General features: G+C 37.6%; 1 protein-coding gene and 1 long non-coding RNA gene across 9 annotated transcripts in view; one reads left to right on the top strand and one right to left on the bottom strand.

Annotated features, from left to right (window-relative positions):
- The window catches only part of LOC123612121 (uncharacterized), a 133,113-nt gene that overhangs the window by 103,520 nt on the left and 12,638 nt on the right, over positions 1-16,955 (top strand). The gene's annotated exons all lie outside the window — the stretch shown is intronic.
- PIP5K1B (phosphatidylinositol-4-phosphate 5-kinase type 1 beta) overlaps positions 10,803-16,955 on the bottom strand; it is a 363,978-nt gene continuing 357,825 nt past the window's right edge. For all 5 annotated transcript variants that reach the window (XM_074361670.1, XM_045504993.2, XM_010967909.3 and 2 more), the window contains one exon: positions 10,803-11,545. In XM_074361670.1, coding sequence (XP_074217771.1) covers positions 11,543-11,545 — 3 coding nt within the window. In that variant the 3' untranslated portion in view covers positions 10,803-11,542. The remainder of the gene's footprint in view (positions 11,546-16,955) is intronic.

The raw sequence follows: 16,955 nt of genomic DNA, 5'->3' as shown, positions 1-16,955 counted from the left end.
TTGTGGTTACTGTAAGGTTTTGGTATAGACGTCTATACACACACACATACACACACACACACACACATGATTGTTTTAAGTTGCTGATCTGTTAATTTTAAATGCATTTTAGATAACTTGCATTTGTACCCTCCTCCATTCATGATTACTTTTCCTGTTACTAGTTGTGGCCTTTTCTTTTCATGTAGAGAAGTTCCATTTATCGTAAAGCTGGTTTGGTGGTGCTAAATTCTTTGGCTTTTGTATATCTGTGAAGCTTTTGATTTCTCCATCAAATGTGAACAAGAGCCTTCCTGAATAGAGTATTCTTGGTCGTAAGTTTTTCCCTTTCATCACTTTAAATATATTGTATGATTCCCTTCTGTCCTGTAGAGTTTCTGCTGAAAAATCAGCTTATAACCTTATGGGAGTTCCCTTGTATGTTATTTGTTGCTTTTCTCCTGCTGATTTTAATATTGTCTCCTTATCTTTAATTTTTGTCAATTTGATGACTGTGTGCCTCTGTGTGTTCCTCTTTGGGTTAGTCCTGTGTGGAACTCTGCTTCCTGGACTTGGGTGACTATTTCTTTTCCCAAGTTAGGGAAGTTTTTAGCTATTATCTCTTTAAATAGTTTCTCAAGTCTTTTATCTTTCTCTTCTTTTTCTGGGACCCTTATGATGCAAATATTAGTGTGCTTCATGTTGTCCTAGAGGTCTCTTAAACTATCCTCATTTCTTTTCATTCTTTTCTCATTTTTCTGTTCTGTGGTAGTGATTTCCACTGATCTGACCATTCTTCTGCTTCATTTAGTCTATTCTTGGCTTCTTCTAGTGCATTATTCATTTCATTAATTGTATTCCTCAACTATGTTTGAGTATTCTTTATATTTTCTAACTCTTTGCTAAAAACTTCACTCTGTGCATATATTGTCCTCCCAAGTTCTCTGAACATCTTCATAATCATTACTTTAAACTCTTTCTTGCATAGATTGGCTATCTTCTCATCACTTATTTCTTCCTCTGGATTCTATTTTGTGTCTTTGGCTGGAACATATTCCTCTGCTACCTCATATTGTCTATATTTCTGTTTGTATTTTTAGGTAGGTTAATTATGTTTCTCAGCCTTGGAGAAGTGGCCCTCTGTAGGAGATGTTGTATATGTCCCAGTAGTGCACTTCTCTCTTGTCACCCAAAGGCCAGGGTCCACCTGGTCCCAGGGTAGAATCTGGATTGCATTTGTGGACTCCTTACACAAGCTTTGGGATTCTTTACTCAAGCTTTTCTTAATTCTGGTGTCTGCCCCCTGGTGGGTGAGGCTGGAAGAGTGGCTTGTGCAGGTTTTCTAGCAGGAGGAGTTGGTGTCTGACCACTGCTGAATGGAGCTTAGTCCTGGCCCTTTGGTGGGTAGAGCTGTATCTAGGGATGTGTCTAGAGGTAGCTGTGGGCTCAGGAAGTCTGCTGATGGGTGGGGCTGTGTTCCCACACAGTATGTTATTTGGCCTGAGGCTTCCCAGCACTTAAACCTGCAGGCTATTGGGTCAGGTCTTGGAGCTAATGACCCAAGCAAGACGGCAGCCTCCCGGAAAGCTCATGTAGATGAACATTCCCCAAATGTCCACCACCAGCTTTTATGTCCCCAGGGTGAGCCACAGCCATCCCCTGCCTCCCAGGAGACCTTCAAAAACCAGCAGGCAGATCTGGCCCACGTTCCTATGAAATCACTGCCTCTGCCCTTGGACCCAGCACATGTGAGATTCTGTGTACACCTGCCAAGAGAGTGAGGTCTCTGTTTCTCCAAGACCCAAGGGGCTCCAGGAGTTAAGCCCCGCTGGCCTTTAAAACCAGATGTTTTCTGGGGTATCCTCCTCCCAATGCTGGAACCCTGGGCTGGGGAGCCTGACTTGGGGCTTAGAACTCTCACTCCTGTGGGAGGACCTCTGCAACTTAATTTTTTAAAATTAATTAATTAATTTTTAATAGACTTCATTCTTTTAGAGAAGTTTCAGGTTCACAACCAAATTGAGCAGAAAATACAGAGTTTGCACATAGCCCTCCCCACCCACACATATATATTCCCCTACCCTCAACATCCCTCATCAGTGTGGCATGTTTGGTACAATCGATGAACCAACATGGGCACATTGTTATCAACCAAAGTCCATAGTTTACATTAGGGTTCACTCTTGATGTTGTACATTCTATGGGTTTTGACAAATGCATAATGACATGTAGCCACCACTATAGTATCATACAGAATAATTTCATTGCTTTAAAAGTCCCTTGTGCTCCATCTATTCATTGCTCCTTCCCTCTCTCTCCTCAAACCCCTGGAAACATGATCTTTTTATTGTTTCTGTAGCTTTGACTTTTCTAGAATGTCATTTGGTTGGAATTGTACAGTTTGTAGCCTTTTCAGACTGGCTTCTTTCATTTAGTAATACGTCTTCTAAGTTTCTTCTATATGACTTAATTATTCTTCTGCTTGTGGGTTGCCCACTTGAGGGTATGGAGTCTGATCATATTCTGAGCACACCCCTCCTACCGTCCTGCTGTGGTCCCCTCTTTATGTTTCCAGTTGGAGAAGATCTTTTTTGCTAGGTTCCAGTCTTTTTTTCCTGATGGTTGTTTAGCAGTGAGTTGTGGTTCTGTTGTAGTCATGAGGAAAGGTGAGCTCATGGTCCTCCTACTCCACCATCTTGACTGGAAATATACTGTTTTGATTACCATAGCTTTGTAATAAAGTTTGAAATCAGGAAGTGTGATGACTCCAGCTTTGTTCTTCTTTCTCAAGGTTGCTTTGGCTATTTGGGGTCCTTTGTGGTTCCATACAAATTTTAGGATTGTTTATTTTATTTCTATAAAAAAATGCCATTCAAATTTTGATAGGGATTGCATTGTCTCTGTAGATTGCACTGGATAGTATGGACATTTTTAACAATATTCTTTGAATACGTGAGTATATCTTTCCATTTGTATATTCTTCAGTTTTTAAAATCAATGTCTTATAGTTTTCAGTGTACAAATCTTTAATCTTCTTTGCTAAATTTATTCCTAGGTATTTAATTCTTTTTGATGCAATTGTAGATGGCATTGCTTTATTTGTTTTTCTTATAGTTCCTTGTTAGTGTGTAGAAATGCAACTGATATTAATATATCGTTTTTGTACCTTGCTACCTTCCTGCATTCATAACATTGTTTTGTTGTTGTTGGAGTTGTTAGGGTTTTCTACATATGATATTATATCATCTGCTAACAGTGACAGTTTTACTTCTTCATTTCCAGTTTAGATGCCTTTTATTTCTTTTTCTTGCCTAATTGCTCTGGCTAGGACTCATAATACTATGTTGAATAAAAGAAGTGAGAATGGGCCTTCTTGTTCCTCATCTTAGAGAAAAAGCTTTCAGCTTTTTACTATTGAATATGTCAACTTTGGGCTTGTCATATGTGATCTTTATTGTGTTGAGATAACCTGTTGGAGGAGGCTGTCATGAAGACATGACTACTGGTTGACCTGTGAGCTGGACCTGGGCAGTTGGAGGCTCCTTATCTCCTCCCCCATTCTTGGAATGTACATTCTTCCCATTGTTTCTGCTCTAGGAGCCATTTCAAGGATGTAGCCTTAAGAGAGTAATGGGTTGTTGAGATCATCTGGATTGTATACAAGACTGAACCTCTTTAAATCTTGTATATAAATTTTTAAGATTCTGGCATGCAGGTACAGAGATCTACTCATCTTGTGGATGCCCAAGACAAGCCTAGTATGTAAGTTCCCTTGCTTATTAAAACTGCCACCTACCAATCTGGAGTGGTTGGACTCTTTGGTTTCTCCTTAACCTTTGTGTATGGGGGCCAGTTTTGAATTTTACCTGGGGAACTCCTGAGGTTACAAACCAACAGTAACTTCCCTCTTTATTCACTTTGTTGAGAGCTCTTATCATAAATGGATGGTGAATTTTTTCAAATCCTTTTTCTGCATCTGTTGAGATGATCATATGGTTTTTATCCTTTAGTTTGTTAATGTGTATGACACTGATTTGTGGATATTGAACCATTCTTGTATCATGGGGATAAATCCCACCTGATCATGGTGTATGATCCTTTTAATATATTATTGAATTAGGTTTGCTAATATTTTGTTGACATTTTTTGCTCTATGTTCATCAGGGATATTGGCCTGTAATATTCTTGTAGAGTTCTTGTCTGGTTTTGGTATCAGGGTAAAGCTGGCATCATCAAATAAATTTGAAAGTGTTGCCTCCTCTTTTATATATTTGGTAGCATTTCAGAAGGATTCATATCAATTCTTCTTTAAGTGTTTGGTCAGATTCACCAGTGAAACCACCTGGTCCTAGATTTTGGGTGGTTTTTGGATAGTGATTGAATCTCCTTCTAGTAATTGGTCTATTGCGAATTTCTGTTTCTTCAAGATTCAGTCTTGGTAGGTTATAGGTTTCTAGGAATTTATTAATTTCTTCTAGGTTGTCTAATTTGTTGGCATACAGTTGTCATACTAGTCTCTTATGATCCTTCACATTTCTGTGGTATCAGTTGTAACATCTCTTTAATTTCTAATTTTATTTTATTTTTGACTTTCTCTTGGAAAGCTGAGCTAAAGCCTTTTTTATTTGTATTTTCAAAGAACCAGCTGTTGGTTTCATTGATCTTTTCTGTTGCCTTTCTGGTCTCTATTTCATTCATTTTTGTTCTGATCTTTATTATTGCCTTCCTACTACTAACTTTGGCCTTAGTTTTCAATTTTCTAGTTCTTTAAGGTGTAAAGTTAGGTTGCTTGATCTTTCTTGTTTCTTTTTTTTCATTGAAGTATAGTTGGTTTACAAGTTGTGTTAGTTTCTGGTGTACAGCAAAGTGATTCAGTTAAATATATATGTATGTATATACTTTTTCATATTCTTTTCCATTATAAGTTATTATAAGTTATTGAATATAGTTCCCTGTGTTATACAGTAGGACCTTATTGTTTATTTTATATATAGTAGTTTGTATCTGCTAATCTCAAACTCCTAATTTATTTCTTAATGTAGGCATTTATCACTAAGAGTTTCTTTCTTAGAACTGCTTTTGCTGCAGGCCTTAAGATTTGGTATGTTGTATTTTCATTTGCCTCAAGATTTGATTTCTTATTAATTCTTCTTTGACTCATTGGTTGTTTAGGAGCATGTTGTTCAGTCTCCATGTATTTGAGAATTTTTCCAGTTTTCTTCTTGTAATGGACTTCTACTTTCATACCTTTATGGTCAGAAAAAATGCATGACATTTCTTCATTCTTCTTAAAATTATTGACTTGTTCTATGATGTAACATACGATCTGTCCTGGAGAATATTCCATGCACATTTGAGGAAAATGTATATTTTGCTGCTTTTGCATAGAATGATCTGAAAATATCAAGTCCATCTGGTCTTATGTGTAGTTTTAGTCCCATGTTTCCTTACTGATCTTCTGTCTGAATGCTCTATCCATCGATGAAAGTGAGGTGTTGAATTCCTCTACTATTATTGTATTGCTGGCTATTTCCCCCTTTAGGTCTAATGATATTTTCTTTATATATTTAGGTGGTCCTATTTTGGGTGCATAAATAGTTACAAGTGTTATATTCTCTTGTTGGATTGACCCCTTTATCATCACATGATGACCTTGTCTCTATTACAATCTTTATCTTGAAGTCCGTGGTTTTCCTGATATAAGTATAACTACCCCAAGTTTCTTTCCATTTCCATTTGTATGGAATATATTTTTTGATCCTTTCACTTTCAGTCTGTGTGTCCTTAGAGCTGAAGTGAGTCTCTTACAGGCAGTGTAGAGTTGGTTGTTTTTTTTTTTTTTTAAATCCATTCAGCCATTCTTTCTCTTTTGTTTGAGAAATATGGCCATTTACACTTAAAGTAATTATTGATAGATATGGACTTACTGCTATTGAAGAAATTGTTTTCTGGCTATTTTGTATTTCCTTTGTTTCTTTCTTCTGCTCTCGTCCTTTGTGATTTAATGATTTTCTGTAGTGGTATGCTTAGATTCCTTTTTCTTTATCGTTTGTGTATCTACTGTAGGTTTTTGCTTTGTGGTTACCATGAGGCTTATGTAGAACATCTTAGAGTTTTAATAGTCTATTTTAAGCTGTATATTTTTAAATTAACTAGCTAAATTAAAAAAGATCACACACAGTAAAATTGAATTTTTTTCTTTTGGTGAACAATTTTATGAATTTTAACATGTGTGTAGTTTAGTGTAACCACCACCACAATCAAGATGGGAACAGTTCTATTCCCTCCCCACAAATTTCCTCATGCTGCCCACTTTTTAGTTGGCAATCACTGACCTGTCATTTTGCCTTTTCCAGAATGTCATATAAATGGATTCATACAGTAAGTGACCTTTAGAATCTAACTTCTTTCCCTCAGTATAATGCCTTTTAGATTCAGCCATATTTTTGAGTGTGTCAGTAGTTCCTTCTATTGCTGTGTATCATTTCAAGGTATAAATGAGCCACAATTGGTTTATCTAGTCACTCACTGTGGGACATTTGGGTTGTTTTCAATTTTGGGTGATTGTTAATAAAGCTGTTATAAACATCTATGTACAAGTGTTTATGCAAATGTAAGTTTTCAATTTTCTAAGGTAAATACCAGCAGTTGAATTTCTGGGTCATATGATAAGGGTATTTTTAACTTTTAAGAAATTGACAAATTTTTTCATTGAGGCTGTACCATTTTGCATTCCCAATAGCAAAGTATGAGAGTTAGAATTGCTTTGCATTCTTACTAGCACTTGGTATTGTCAGTTATAAAAATTTAGCCATTTTAATATCTGTAGTGCAGTATGTCATTACACTTTTGATTTGCATTTCCTTAATGACTAATGATGTTGAACATTTTTCTTGTTCTTATTTGCTAGCCATATATTTTCTTTGAAGTGTCTGTTTAAATCTTTTGCCCATTTCCCTTTTCAGTTTAAAAACATTTTTAAGAATATTAAACTTACAGTAAATTGGCAAAGATAGAACAGTTTTTGTATACTATTTACTCAGCTTATCTTAAAGTTAAAATCTTAAGTAAATATGGCTACTTTGTCCAAACCAAGAGACTAACCTTTATATAACACTATTAACTAAATTCCAGACTTCATTCAGACTTCATGAATTTTTTTTTTTTTTTCTGTTAATGTACTTCCCCACTCCTATCCCTTTTACTCTTGCTCCAGGATCAAATCCAGGATACCTTGAGTTAATTTTCTGTCCTCCTTTTATAAATCTTTTGGGTATCTTCACCTCTTGAGGAAGTTGTGTCTAGAGCCATCTGACCTACTCTAATCTGGAGTGATTGACTTCTAGATCTCTTCCAGTGCCATGCTGGGATTTCCCTTTACTTTCATTGTGGGGATTCCTTTCATCTCCCTCTTGGGTTGGATCTCTTGTTTTCTGGATCCTATGGCTTTCTCTTTCATGGCTTTATTTTTCTTGGTTTACTATCTCATTTTGGTAAAACATCTTTTTGGAATTTCTAGATAAAGGGAAGATGTAAAATGATTTTTGCACAGATAATTTTATTCTACCCTCTCTTTTATAGTTTCCCAGGGTGTGATGATTTTATGTATCAACTTGGCTAGGTAGAGCATTGATCAAACATTAATGTAGGTATTGCTGTGAAAATATTTTGTAGATGTAGTTAAGATCTTTAATCAGTTGACTTTAAGTAAAGGATATATACACTTGATAATATGGGTGGACTTCATCCAATCAAATAAAGGCCTTATAGCAAAAACTGAAGTTTCCTGGAAAAGAAGAAATTCTGCCTCAGGATTGCACTATCAATCCATGTCTGAGTTTCCAGTCTGCCCTATGAGTTTTAGAATTGCCTTTCCCCACAGTTGTGAGCCAGTTTCTTAAAATAAATCTGTCATCTATGCCTATGTCTCTCCTATTTCTCTAGAGAACCTTGACTAATACACAGGGTATAGAATTATAGATTAGAAATCAATTTCTCTAGAATTTTGAAGGCAGAGTTCTAGAGTTCTAGCTTCCAGTGTGCTGTTGAGAGATTTGATTCAATTCTGAGCCTTGAGCCTTTATATAAAATTAGTTCTCTGAAAGCTTGTAGAATCTTGTCATCATTCCTGGTGGTCTGAAATTGCCTGGTCAGGTTCATTTTCATCCATTTTGCTGGGTACTCAGAGTCCCTTTCAATCTGGAAACTCATGTCTTTAAGTTCTGGGAAATTTTCTTGACTTTTTTGTTTGAGGGTTTCCTTACATCCATTGTCTCTATTTTCTCTTTCTGGAAGTCCTATTATTTGGATTTTGGATCTAGTGGAATGGTCTTCAAGTTTGCTTATTCTTTTTCTCCTACTTTTAATCTCTTTGGGATATCTCCTCAGCCTTATCTCCTAATCACTCTTAGTTCTGAGTTTCCACCATCATGCTTTTAATTTCCAAGAGCTCTTTAAGGTTTTTAGAATGTTCATTTTTGTAATGGCATACTGACCATATTTCATGGATACCATGTAATTTATTATCTTTGAAGATGTATGGTAATTTTTGTTTTGAAGTTTACTTCTTTTAGTCCCTTTTTACCCCAGCGGCAATCTTCTGTTGGGATACTTGTCTCATTTTAGAGCATTTCCTTAGATGTCTTGTGATCCTTGGTTGGCTGTTCATTGAATGGGGACTAAACACTGTGAGCACTTGATGGGGGGCAGGGTATAGCTAAGTTTCACTCTAGGGTTCCCTGGCTGTCAGTCATTGGGGGAATCTTCAATGTTATTATCTTTAAACTTCCCCCTTGGTAATGTAACTTTATAATTTGTGGTAAAAAGTGGAACATTTTTGAGAGTGAAAGTATGTACTGTTATTAAACCTGAGTGTCAGGCATAAACTCAAACAATCCTAGGCAAATTAGAGGATGGTCATTAATTTCCCAGTAGTGGTATTTTTTGAGAGAAAATTCTTCCACACGCAGTATGGGTACTAGAAGTCAAGTTGTCTGCATTTAGGAGAGGAGTGGAGGAAGAAGTCTGGGGATCTCATCATTCATGTATCAAAGTGCCCCACGTTGGAAGCTACCCAAATGTCAATCAGCAACAGAGTAGAAAATTGTGGAATAATCATACAATGGAATACCACTCAGCACTGAAAAAGAATGAGCTTTCACTGTACACAATGAAATGAATGGATCTCATATAGTGTTGAATACCACCACCAAAAGCAAAGAGTACATACTCTATGATTCCATTTATATGAAGTTTGAGAATTTGTAAAACAAAAAAAATCCATGATGACAGAAGTAGTAACAATGGTTATCTTTGAGGCATTGATAGGGAGGCATCAATCCCACCAATGGCATTGATGGGGATGGGGCATGAAAGAGCCTTGTAGGTTAGCTGGAAATAGTCTATCTCTTGTTTTAGGTGATGGTAACAAGGGTGTATATATATGTAAAAATTCACTGAAGTGTACAATTAATAGTTGTGTACTCTATTCTATGTAAGTTATACTTCAATTATTAAAAAAAGGTACAAAGGTTAGGGTATTACACGACAGGTGTGATGATTATAGGCTGGCCAAGGGTGATGGTGGTAGAAGTAGAGGGTGGGGATCATAGACAGCTTCATAGCATTGAAACAGCATTTGAGTTAAGCCTTAAAATAGTGGTTCTTAACAGTTTTTGGGTCAAAGTCCCTGTGAAGTTGATGGAAATTATAGCCTGTCTTTTCATAAAAAAAGTGCCTCCATATACACAAAGGCATACCCAACTTGTGTGTATTATTTCATGGCCCTATTAATATCCATTCATCTAGGACCCTCTTAAGGAATCAGTGGGTCCTGGGCTTAAGGACCCTTGCATAGATAAATGGGTGGATTCACTAATGGGAGGGGAAGAGTGGGATTCCAGCTACATAAACCCCTGTGGTAAGAAGAGCATCTACTAGCACATGGGTACTAGAGAGAGGCAGAGAATCCCCCACAGTCCACGTCAGTAAAATTCCCCATTGTCAGCCCATCCCAGGATAGAGTCCCAGCACCAACTCTGCAGGTAAAATTACTACTTAGACTGAGTAACCATGGCTCTAGGCTACATTTACAAAAGTTAATACCATGTTGTGTACAGGAGTCAGCTTGCTTTAACTTGAAGTAGTTTACACTGAGCACCTTACTCATCGGGAACATATTTTTGCTTTCTAATGATTTTTTTCTGCAGTATATGATTGTGCAGCTGCTTGAGACACTAATGAGATGGTAGAGGTGAATTAACTGCTTAATATATCCATTGCCCCTCTCTGCTGAGTCTATGCCTATGTGAAGTGTACTTCTCAGCCCTTTGACGTCAGACTTTTCAGTGGCATTTGGTTTGGCCAGTGAAATGTGAGCAGACGTTCTGGAAACTGTATTTCAGCAGAAGCTTTATGAGCTCCCATGGTTCCACTATCACTTTTTTCTTTCTGCCGTAAGACTGGCATGTCCTAGAAAAGGGTTGCTCTGGATCCCCTATCCAGAGATGGGGGATTGTTTGTTACCACAACATAACACGGTGAAAGCTGGTAACACACCAAGACATCTGGGAAAGTCTCTTGAACAAGTTGAGCAGAATCTGCCATTGAGTCTTTCCTCAGGGCCTGGAGAATTTTCTCTCAGTTTTTATCTATCATGAGAGTCAGTTTATTTAGGTTTCCAGAATATGTAAAAATGAGGAGTATCTAAGTTACTTATTTTTTTCAATTAAAAAAATTTTTGGTGGGGGGAAGTTACTTCTTTTTTATTTATAAATGAAAGGAATATAAAGACCATAAACCATTAGAATTAATGTACTACCACACCTGAGAACAAAATATTTTATTTCTCTCAATAAAACTAGTTTACAATAGTATTTACTAAATAAATTATATAATTTCTCTTTTACAAGCAATAAACTAAATCACAAATATTTCAAAGACAATGTATGTACACGACATAAGGCCTTTTATAAATAGCTTTGCTTTTCTTATTTCACTAGTAAACAGTGAAAAAATCTTTATAGAAGCTAGTATTCTATAAAGTGTATACAGGTCTGTTACACTGATCTTTATATGAAACCAATTTAAACTTAATGACATGGGCTATGATTATAACTTTGCAAAAAAGAACAGAATTTATTTGCCATTTTGCATGAGTGGATTTTTAAAAAATATATAAGCAGATTACATATGTTGTTTATATATAATCACTGGATGCATGCAAAATGAAACAATGTAAGTGTCAATAGGAAAATAGCACTTCCAAGTCCAAAAAGGTGATTGGCAATGGTGTAGAAAGCAGCTTAAATAGAGTTCATGCAGTTCTTCACAGTTCGGCAAGCAACAGCAAATGATAGAAGAGTTGGTATTTTTCACATCACATCTGCTGATCCGCCTCTTGACCAAGCGTCCCCTGACATCTTGCAAACTCCCAAGTCCAGCTGATAATGACTGTGTGTAGTGGGGCTCAGTCAGGTTCTTTTGGGTAATTCTGGAGTGGATAAACTTCTCTTCCACAACTGTTCATGTCTCATCCATCTGCTTAGGTGGTCATCATTTTCACTTACTGGGTGAAAAAGAAAGCAAATGTAAGATTAAGTTTTTGGCAACAATTTATAATGGCGCCTCATGAGTGGGAGCACAAGTTCATTACTTCTCCCAGTGACTCGTGGCTGGGAAACGTGCATGCAGAAGTGGGAGTGCATTAGGCTTGGGATCGATTCTGCTGCAGTGATGAGCATATGCTTCTCTGGTGGACCTGCAACATGTAAGTTACACCAAAGTAACTGTAGTTCCTACCACATCACAGCACGTGCTAGGAAACAGTGCTGGCTAAGACACACTCCTGCCCTCCAAGTGTATAGGGCTTTGGGGGTGTGCTGTGGTATTCCAGGCCTGAAGCCAATCAGAGCAACCTGAGCACGGTCTGGAACTTGTGAATGCTGTGTTCATTTTCAAACACTATCCCTGTGGCTGGGGAGTAAAAATTAGGTCCAGCAAATATTTAACCTAAAATGGGAGCCATTTAAGTTCAGCGGCAGTTAATTCAACCTCTGACAGAGGTACCAAGATATACACAGGGAAGTGCTACCATGTTCAGACAGACACAGTAACTTGAATCTATTGATGCTCTAATTATTACAGCTACAGGACATTATGCAAGTTACTTAACCATCTTTGCATCTTATTTATCTGTAAAGTGGGAGTAATCCTACTTTATAAGGCATAAACTTTTCTGTGGGGAAATAGTGTCTGTGTATGTGTGTACGTAGACACACATACACAATATACACAAATTATATACATATCATGTAGTGCCTGGTATATGTCAGTGCCTCCAAAATAGTTTTTAAGAAGGTTGCAGGTGGGAGCACAAAATTCTGTGGCCTCACACATTCATTTGGTGGCTGAAAAACTTGAGTCAAAAGTTGGAAATAACTGAAAATTACGGGAAAAAAAAAACTATGTCAAAGAGGATTCTGTTGAAAAGCGAGTATTTTCATCATGTAATCTGAGCCTCTTGTGAGTTGTAATTTTAATTAATGTACTGTTTTGTTTCCGAGTTGCTCCTTCTTATTAATCTAAATTGGAAAGGTCTGCCTGCTTAAATGTACAACATGCTCACATTGTTCCTCAAATGATCTTTCAGAAATAGGGTGACGATGGGTGGTGGGAGCGGCAGCAGTGGGCAAAGAGGAAGCTGCCCCTGTTCTCAGGGTAGGTGTCTGTAATAGGCTCATTTTGATAACTCTGTGTGGCACATGTCAACTCGTCACATAAAAATCCCACATAAAACTATAAGGTCCTTCTTAATGCAATCTGAACCCTGCTTTCTTAAAAACTCCAAAAGGAGATGACGGTTCTGCTCTTCTTGTCCAGTAGATCGCAGCTGAAGCTCTGTGTCTGGTTTCTAGCACCAGACTCTGAAAGGGACATTGACTAATCTGAGCCCTGCCTGGAAAGATCCCTCAGTGAAGGGCACCAAACCCAAGACCCATGAACTTGGCTAAAGACCTGGGCTTGGGTCTAGAAAACAGGAGATGTAGAGACAGGGCGTAATGGTTGTCTTTGAATAGCTGCAGGCTCGCCCTGGGGAAGAAAGGGTTAGGGACTAGGTTAGTCGAGCCCCAGGACACCTCAACAGTAGCTGCGAGGCTGGCCAAGACCCTCAGGCTGGGGATTGGAATATCGGAACCTGTGAGGTGAGTGAGCAGAGGGGTAAAGGCTTCACCCTCTCTGCCTCCCCCATCAGGCATCCTGAGCCTCCTGCCCTCCTCTCCCGCAGCACAGGAGCCCAGCCAGCCATCTTGCTGAGACCCAAGGGGTGAGACTCCATGGCTCCAAGACCAGACTTGGGACAAATGTGTAGAAGCCAGTTTTGGTTCGATGTGGAAATTTTTTCTAACCAGAGTAGAGAAATGAGTGGTCACGGAAGGAGAGGCAGTTGCTGTCACTGAGGAGTGGAGGTGAGGCAGGGGCCTTGGATGCGTGGCAGCTAGTTGTGTGAGGGCCATGTCACATGATCACCACACTCTGTTACAAGATCCTATTAAATACTATTGGTAAATTTATACCACCAAATAACTCAGAATATTGAAAATAGTTCCTGTCACATAAACCACTATCTCAAAAGAAATGTAATAGTGGCATTTCTCATAAAACTGGTTAAATTTATAAGTCAGTAAAAAATCAAACTAGGTATTATAATCTCCTTAGTATTAAAAAAAATGAGTCATTTCCAGCTCTGGTCATAAAAAATCCTTTATAGTCACTAAGTATTTTTCTTTTTTTAAACTGAGGATGTTGTAGAAGTTTCTATAAACTTTGTTTAACACCCACTCTCACCCCCAGGGTAACAAGAATGTCAAAGTTGGGTGGGAACTGCCACTTCTGTATTCATGTTGTAATGTAATCCTGGGATGGCACAGTTGGTTATCTGCAAGTGTCCATTTTTGTGCTGATTTATAACCCTAACAGAATGAGGTGGCCTGGCAGGCCATTAAGTCTTTTGTGGGATCTGAAAGCACAATGTATCTCTTGTAAATTGGCCACAGTGTGGCGGCTGCAGAAGGCAATTTCATTATCCCTTATTTAGTTCAAAATGTGCAATAATTTTCCTTTCTTTCAATTATAATCCACAAATCTATATGAGCCATTAATGAAGAGACAGAACATCAGCTATCTGCCTGCCCTATGAAGAAACTCATAGCTTGAGTTTATTCTTCAAAATGTACACATGTAAGTCCCTCGAACTCCCCAGCATGAAGATGGGCTCCTTCAGGTGTTACTGCCCAAAACACTAGTAACTATACTTCCATAAAATATATGTATATATCCTGGACTCAACTTCTCTGGAGGTGCTCTGAGATTCAACCCTCTCCTGAGCTGATGGCTTTAGATACAGAATTGGGAACTGGTGCTTTGGCAAGAGAAGCCAGCCAGATCTCAGGGATGGGGTGACAGAATGACATTTCACCTCTGTCACCAAGTGAACTGTGTGAGTATGCACGTGCACACAGTCATTCGTCTACAGATGCTGAGGTTTCCTCCTATGCATGTGAGGCTCTGAGTCCAGGATATATACATATATTTTATTGAAGTATAGTTTACAGTGTGTCAATTTCTGGTGTACAACATGTTTCAGTCATACATACACATATATATATTCCTTTTCATATTCTTTTTCATTAAAGGTTATTACAAGATACTGAATATAGTTCCCTGTGCTACACAGAAGAAACTTGTTGTGTATCTAATCCACAATGTATTTTAAATTCTGAGACCTGAAGGTAAAGGTGTGGTAAGAGTTGGCAGGAAAAGAGTAGAGTAATTAGGTAGTTCTGTGGCTTTAATTCCCAGCATTGTTTATCCCACATATGTGTGTATAGTCTATATTTTTACTTCCACTTAAAATCAAGGGCTTAATTCTATGATTGAAACTATGCAATAATGCACACATGTGGTCAAAGATTGCAAAGCCTTTTTAAATTTATTTTTAATTGAAATAGTCTGTTACAATGTGTCAATTTCTGCTCTACAGCACGATGCCCAGTCTTGCATAATATATATATACGTACATTTGTTTTCATATTCATTAAAGGTTATTATAAGATATTGAATATAGATCCCTGTGCTATACAGAAGAAATTTTTTTTAAATCTATTTTTATATAGTGGCTAACATATGCAAATCTCAAACTCTCAAATTTATCCCTTCCCACTCCCTTTCCCCTAGTAACCATAAGATTGTTGATTATGTCTGCAAATCTGTTTCTGTTTTGTAGATGAGTTCATTAGTGTCCTCTTTTTTTAAGATTCCACATATGAGTGGTATCATATGGTGTCTTTCTTTCTCTTTCTGGCTTAGTTTACTTAGAATGATGATCTCTAGGTACATCCATGTTGCTGCAAATGGCATTATTCAATTTTTTTAATGGCCGAGTAGTATTCCATTGTATAAATATACCACAACTTCTTTATTCAGTCATCTGTCAATGGACATTTAGGTTGCTTCCATGTCTTAGCTACTGTATATAGTGCTGCTATGAACATTGGGGTACATGAATCTTTTCAAATTAGAGTTCCCTCTGGATATATGCCCAGGAGTGGGATTGCTGGATCAAATGGTAAGTCTATTTTTAGATTTTCTGAGGAATCTCCATACTGTTTTCCAAAACAGTGGCACCAAACGACATTCCCACCAGGAGTGTAGGAGGGTTCCCTTTTCTCCACACTCTCTCCAGCATTTATCGTTTGTGGATTTTTGAATGATGGCCATTCTGACTGGTGTGAGGTGATACCTCATTATAGTTTTGACATGCATTTCTCCAGTAATTAGTGATATTAAGGATTTTTTCATGTGCCTATTGGTCGTTTGTATGTATTCACTGGATAACTGCTTAGGTCTTTTCTTTTAGGAGAACTGTTTAGGTCTTCTATCCACTTTTGGATTCGGCTCTTTGTTTTTTTTTTTTTTTTGTTATTAAGCTGTAGAAGCTGTTTATATATTCTGGAAATTAAAGCTCTGTCATTCTCATGTTTTGAAAGTATTTTCTCCCATTCCATAGGTTGTTTTGTTTTTCTTATGGTTTCCTTTGCTGTGCAAAAGCTTGTAAGTTTAATCAAGTCCCATTTGTTTATTTTTGCATTTATTTCTATTGCCTGGGTAGACTGCCCTAGGAGAACATTGCTAAGATTTATGTCAGAGAATGTTTTTCCTATGTTTTTTTTCTAGGGGGTTTATAGTGTCTTGTCTTGTATTTAAATCTTTAAGCCATTTTTTTTTTTTTTTTTTATGGTAGTGTCTTTGTCTGACTTTGGTATTAGGGTCATGGTGGCCTCATAGAAAGAGTTTGGGAGTATTCCTCCTTTCCAATCTTTTGGAAGAGTTTGAGAAGGATTGGTATGAGTTCTTTGTATGTTTGGTAGAATTTCCCAGTGACGTCATCTGGTCCTGGACTGGTTTGTGGGGAGGTTTTTTATTGCTGATTCTATTTCATTTCTAGTGATTGGTCTGTTCAAGTGGTCTATTTCTTTTTGATTCAGTCTTGGTGGGACTGTATGTTTCCAGAAACTTGTCCATTTTTTCAAGGTTGTCCAATTTGTTTCCATATAGTTGTTCACAGTATTCGTTTATGGGTTTGGTTTTTTTTTTTTGTATTTCCGTGGTACTGGTTGTGCAAAGCCTTTTCAATAATAAAATTATTTAAAACTCAAACACAGAAATAAAGGAACATTGCAAATCAAAAGCAGTCTGTTTCCTAACCAAAAAACCCTTTCTGAGGGTAGACTGCTCTATGGGGAAGCCAGATAGCCCCAGGGAGACCCCAAAAGTAAAGCACTCCCCAGTAGGTAGGCTAAGTTGGAGGGTCTAACTGAGTTCACTTCTTAGAGCCACACGCAGAGAGCATCAAAAGAGAGGAGTTTCTTTTCTGAGGGTCATTTCCATCCCTCTCATTTTTTTCAGTCTTCTCCCTG

The sequence above is a fragment of the Camelus bactrianus genome, chromosome 4, assembly GCF_048773025.1.
Source record: "Camelus bactrianus isolate YW-2024 breed Bactrian camel chromosome 4, ASM4877302v1, whole genome shotgun sequence".
Taxonomy (NCBI): domain Eukaryota; kingdom Metazoa; phylum Chordata; class Mammalia; order Artiodactyla; family Camelidae; genus Camelus; species Camelus bactrianus.
Note: the sequence above shows the minus strand (reverse complement) of the source record. Positions and strands in the feature narration are given on the sequence as shown.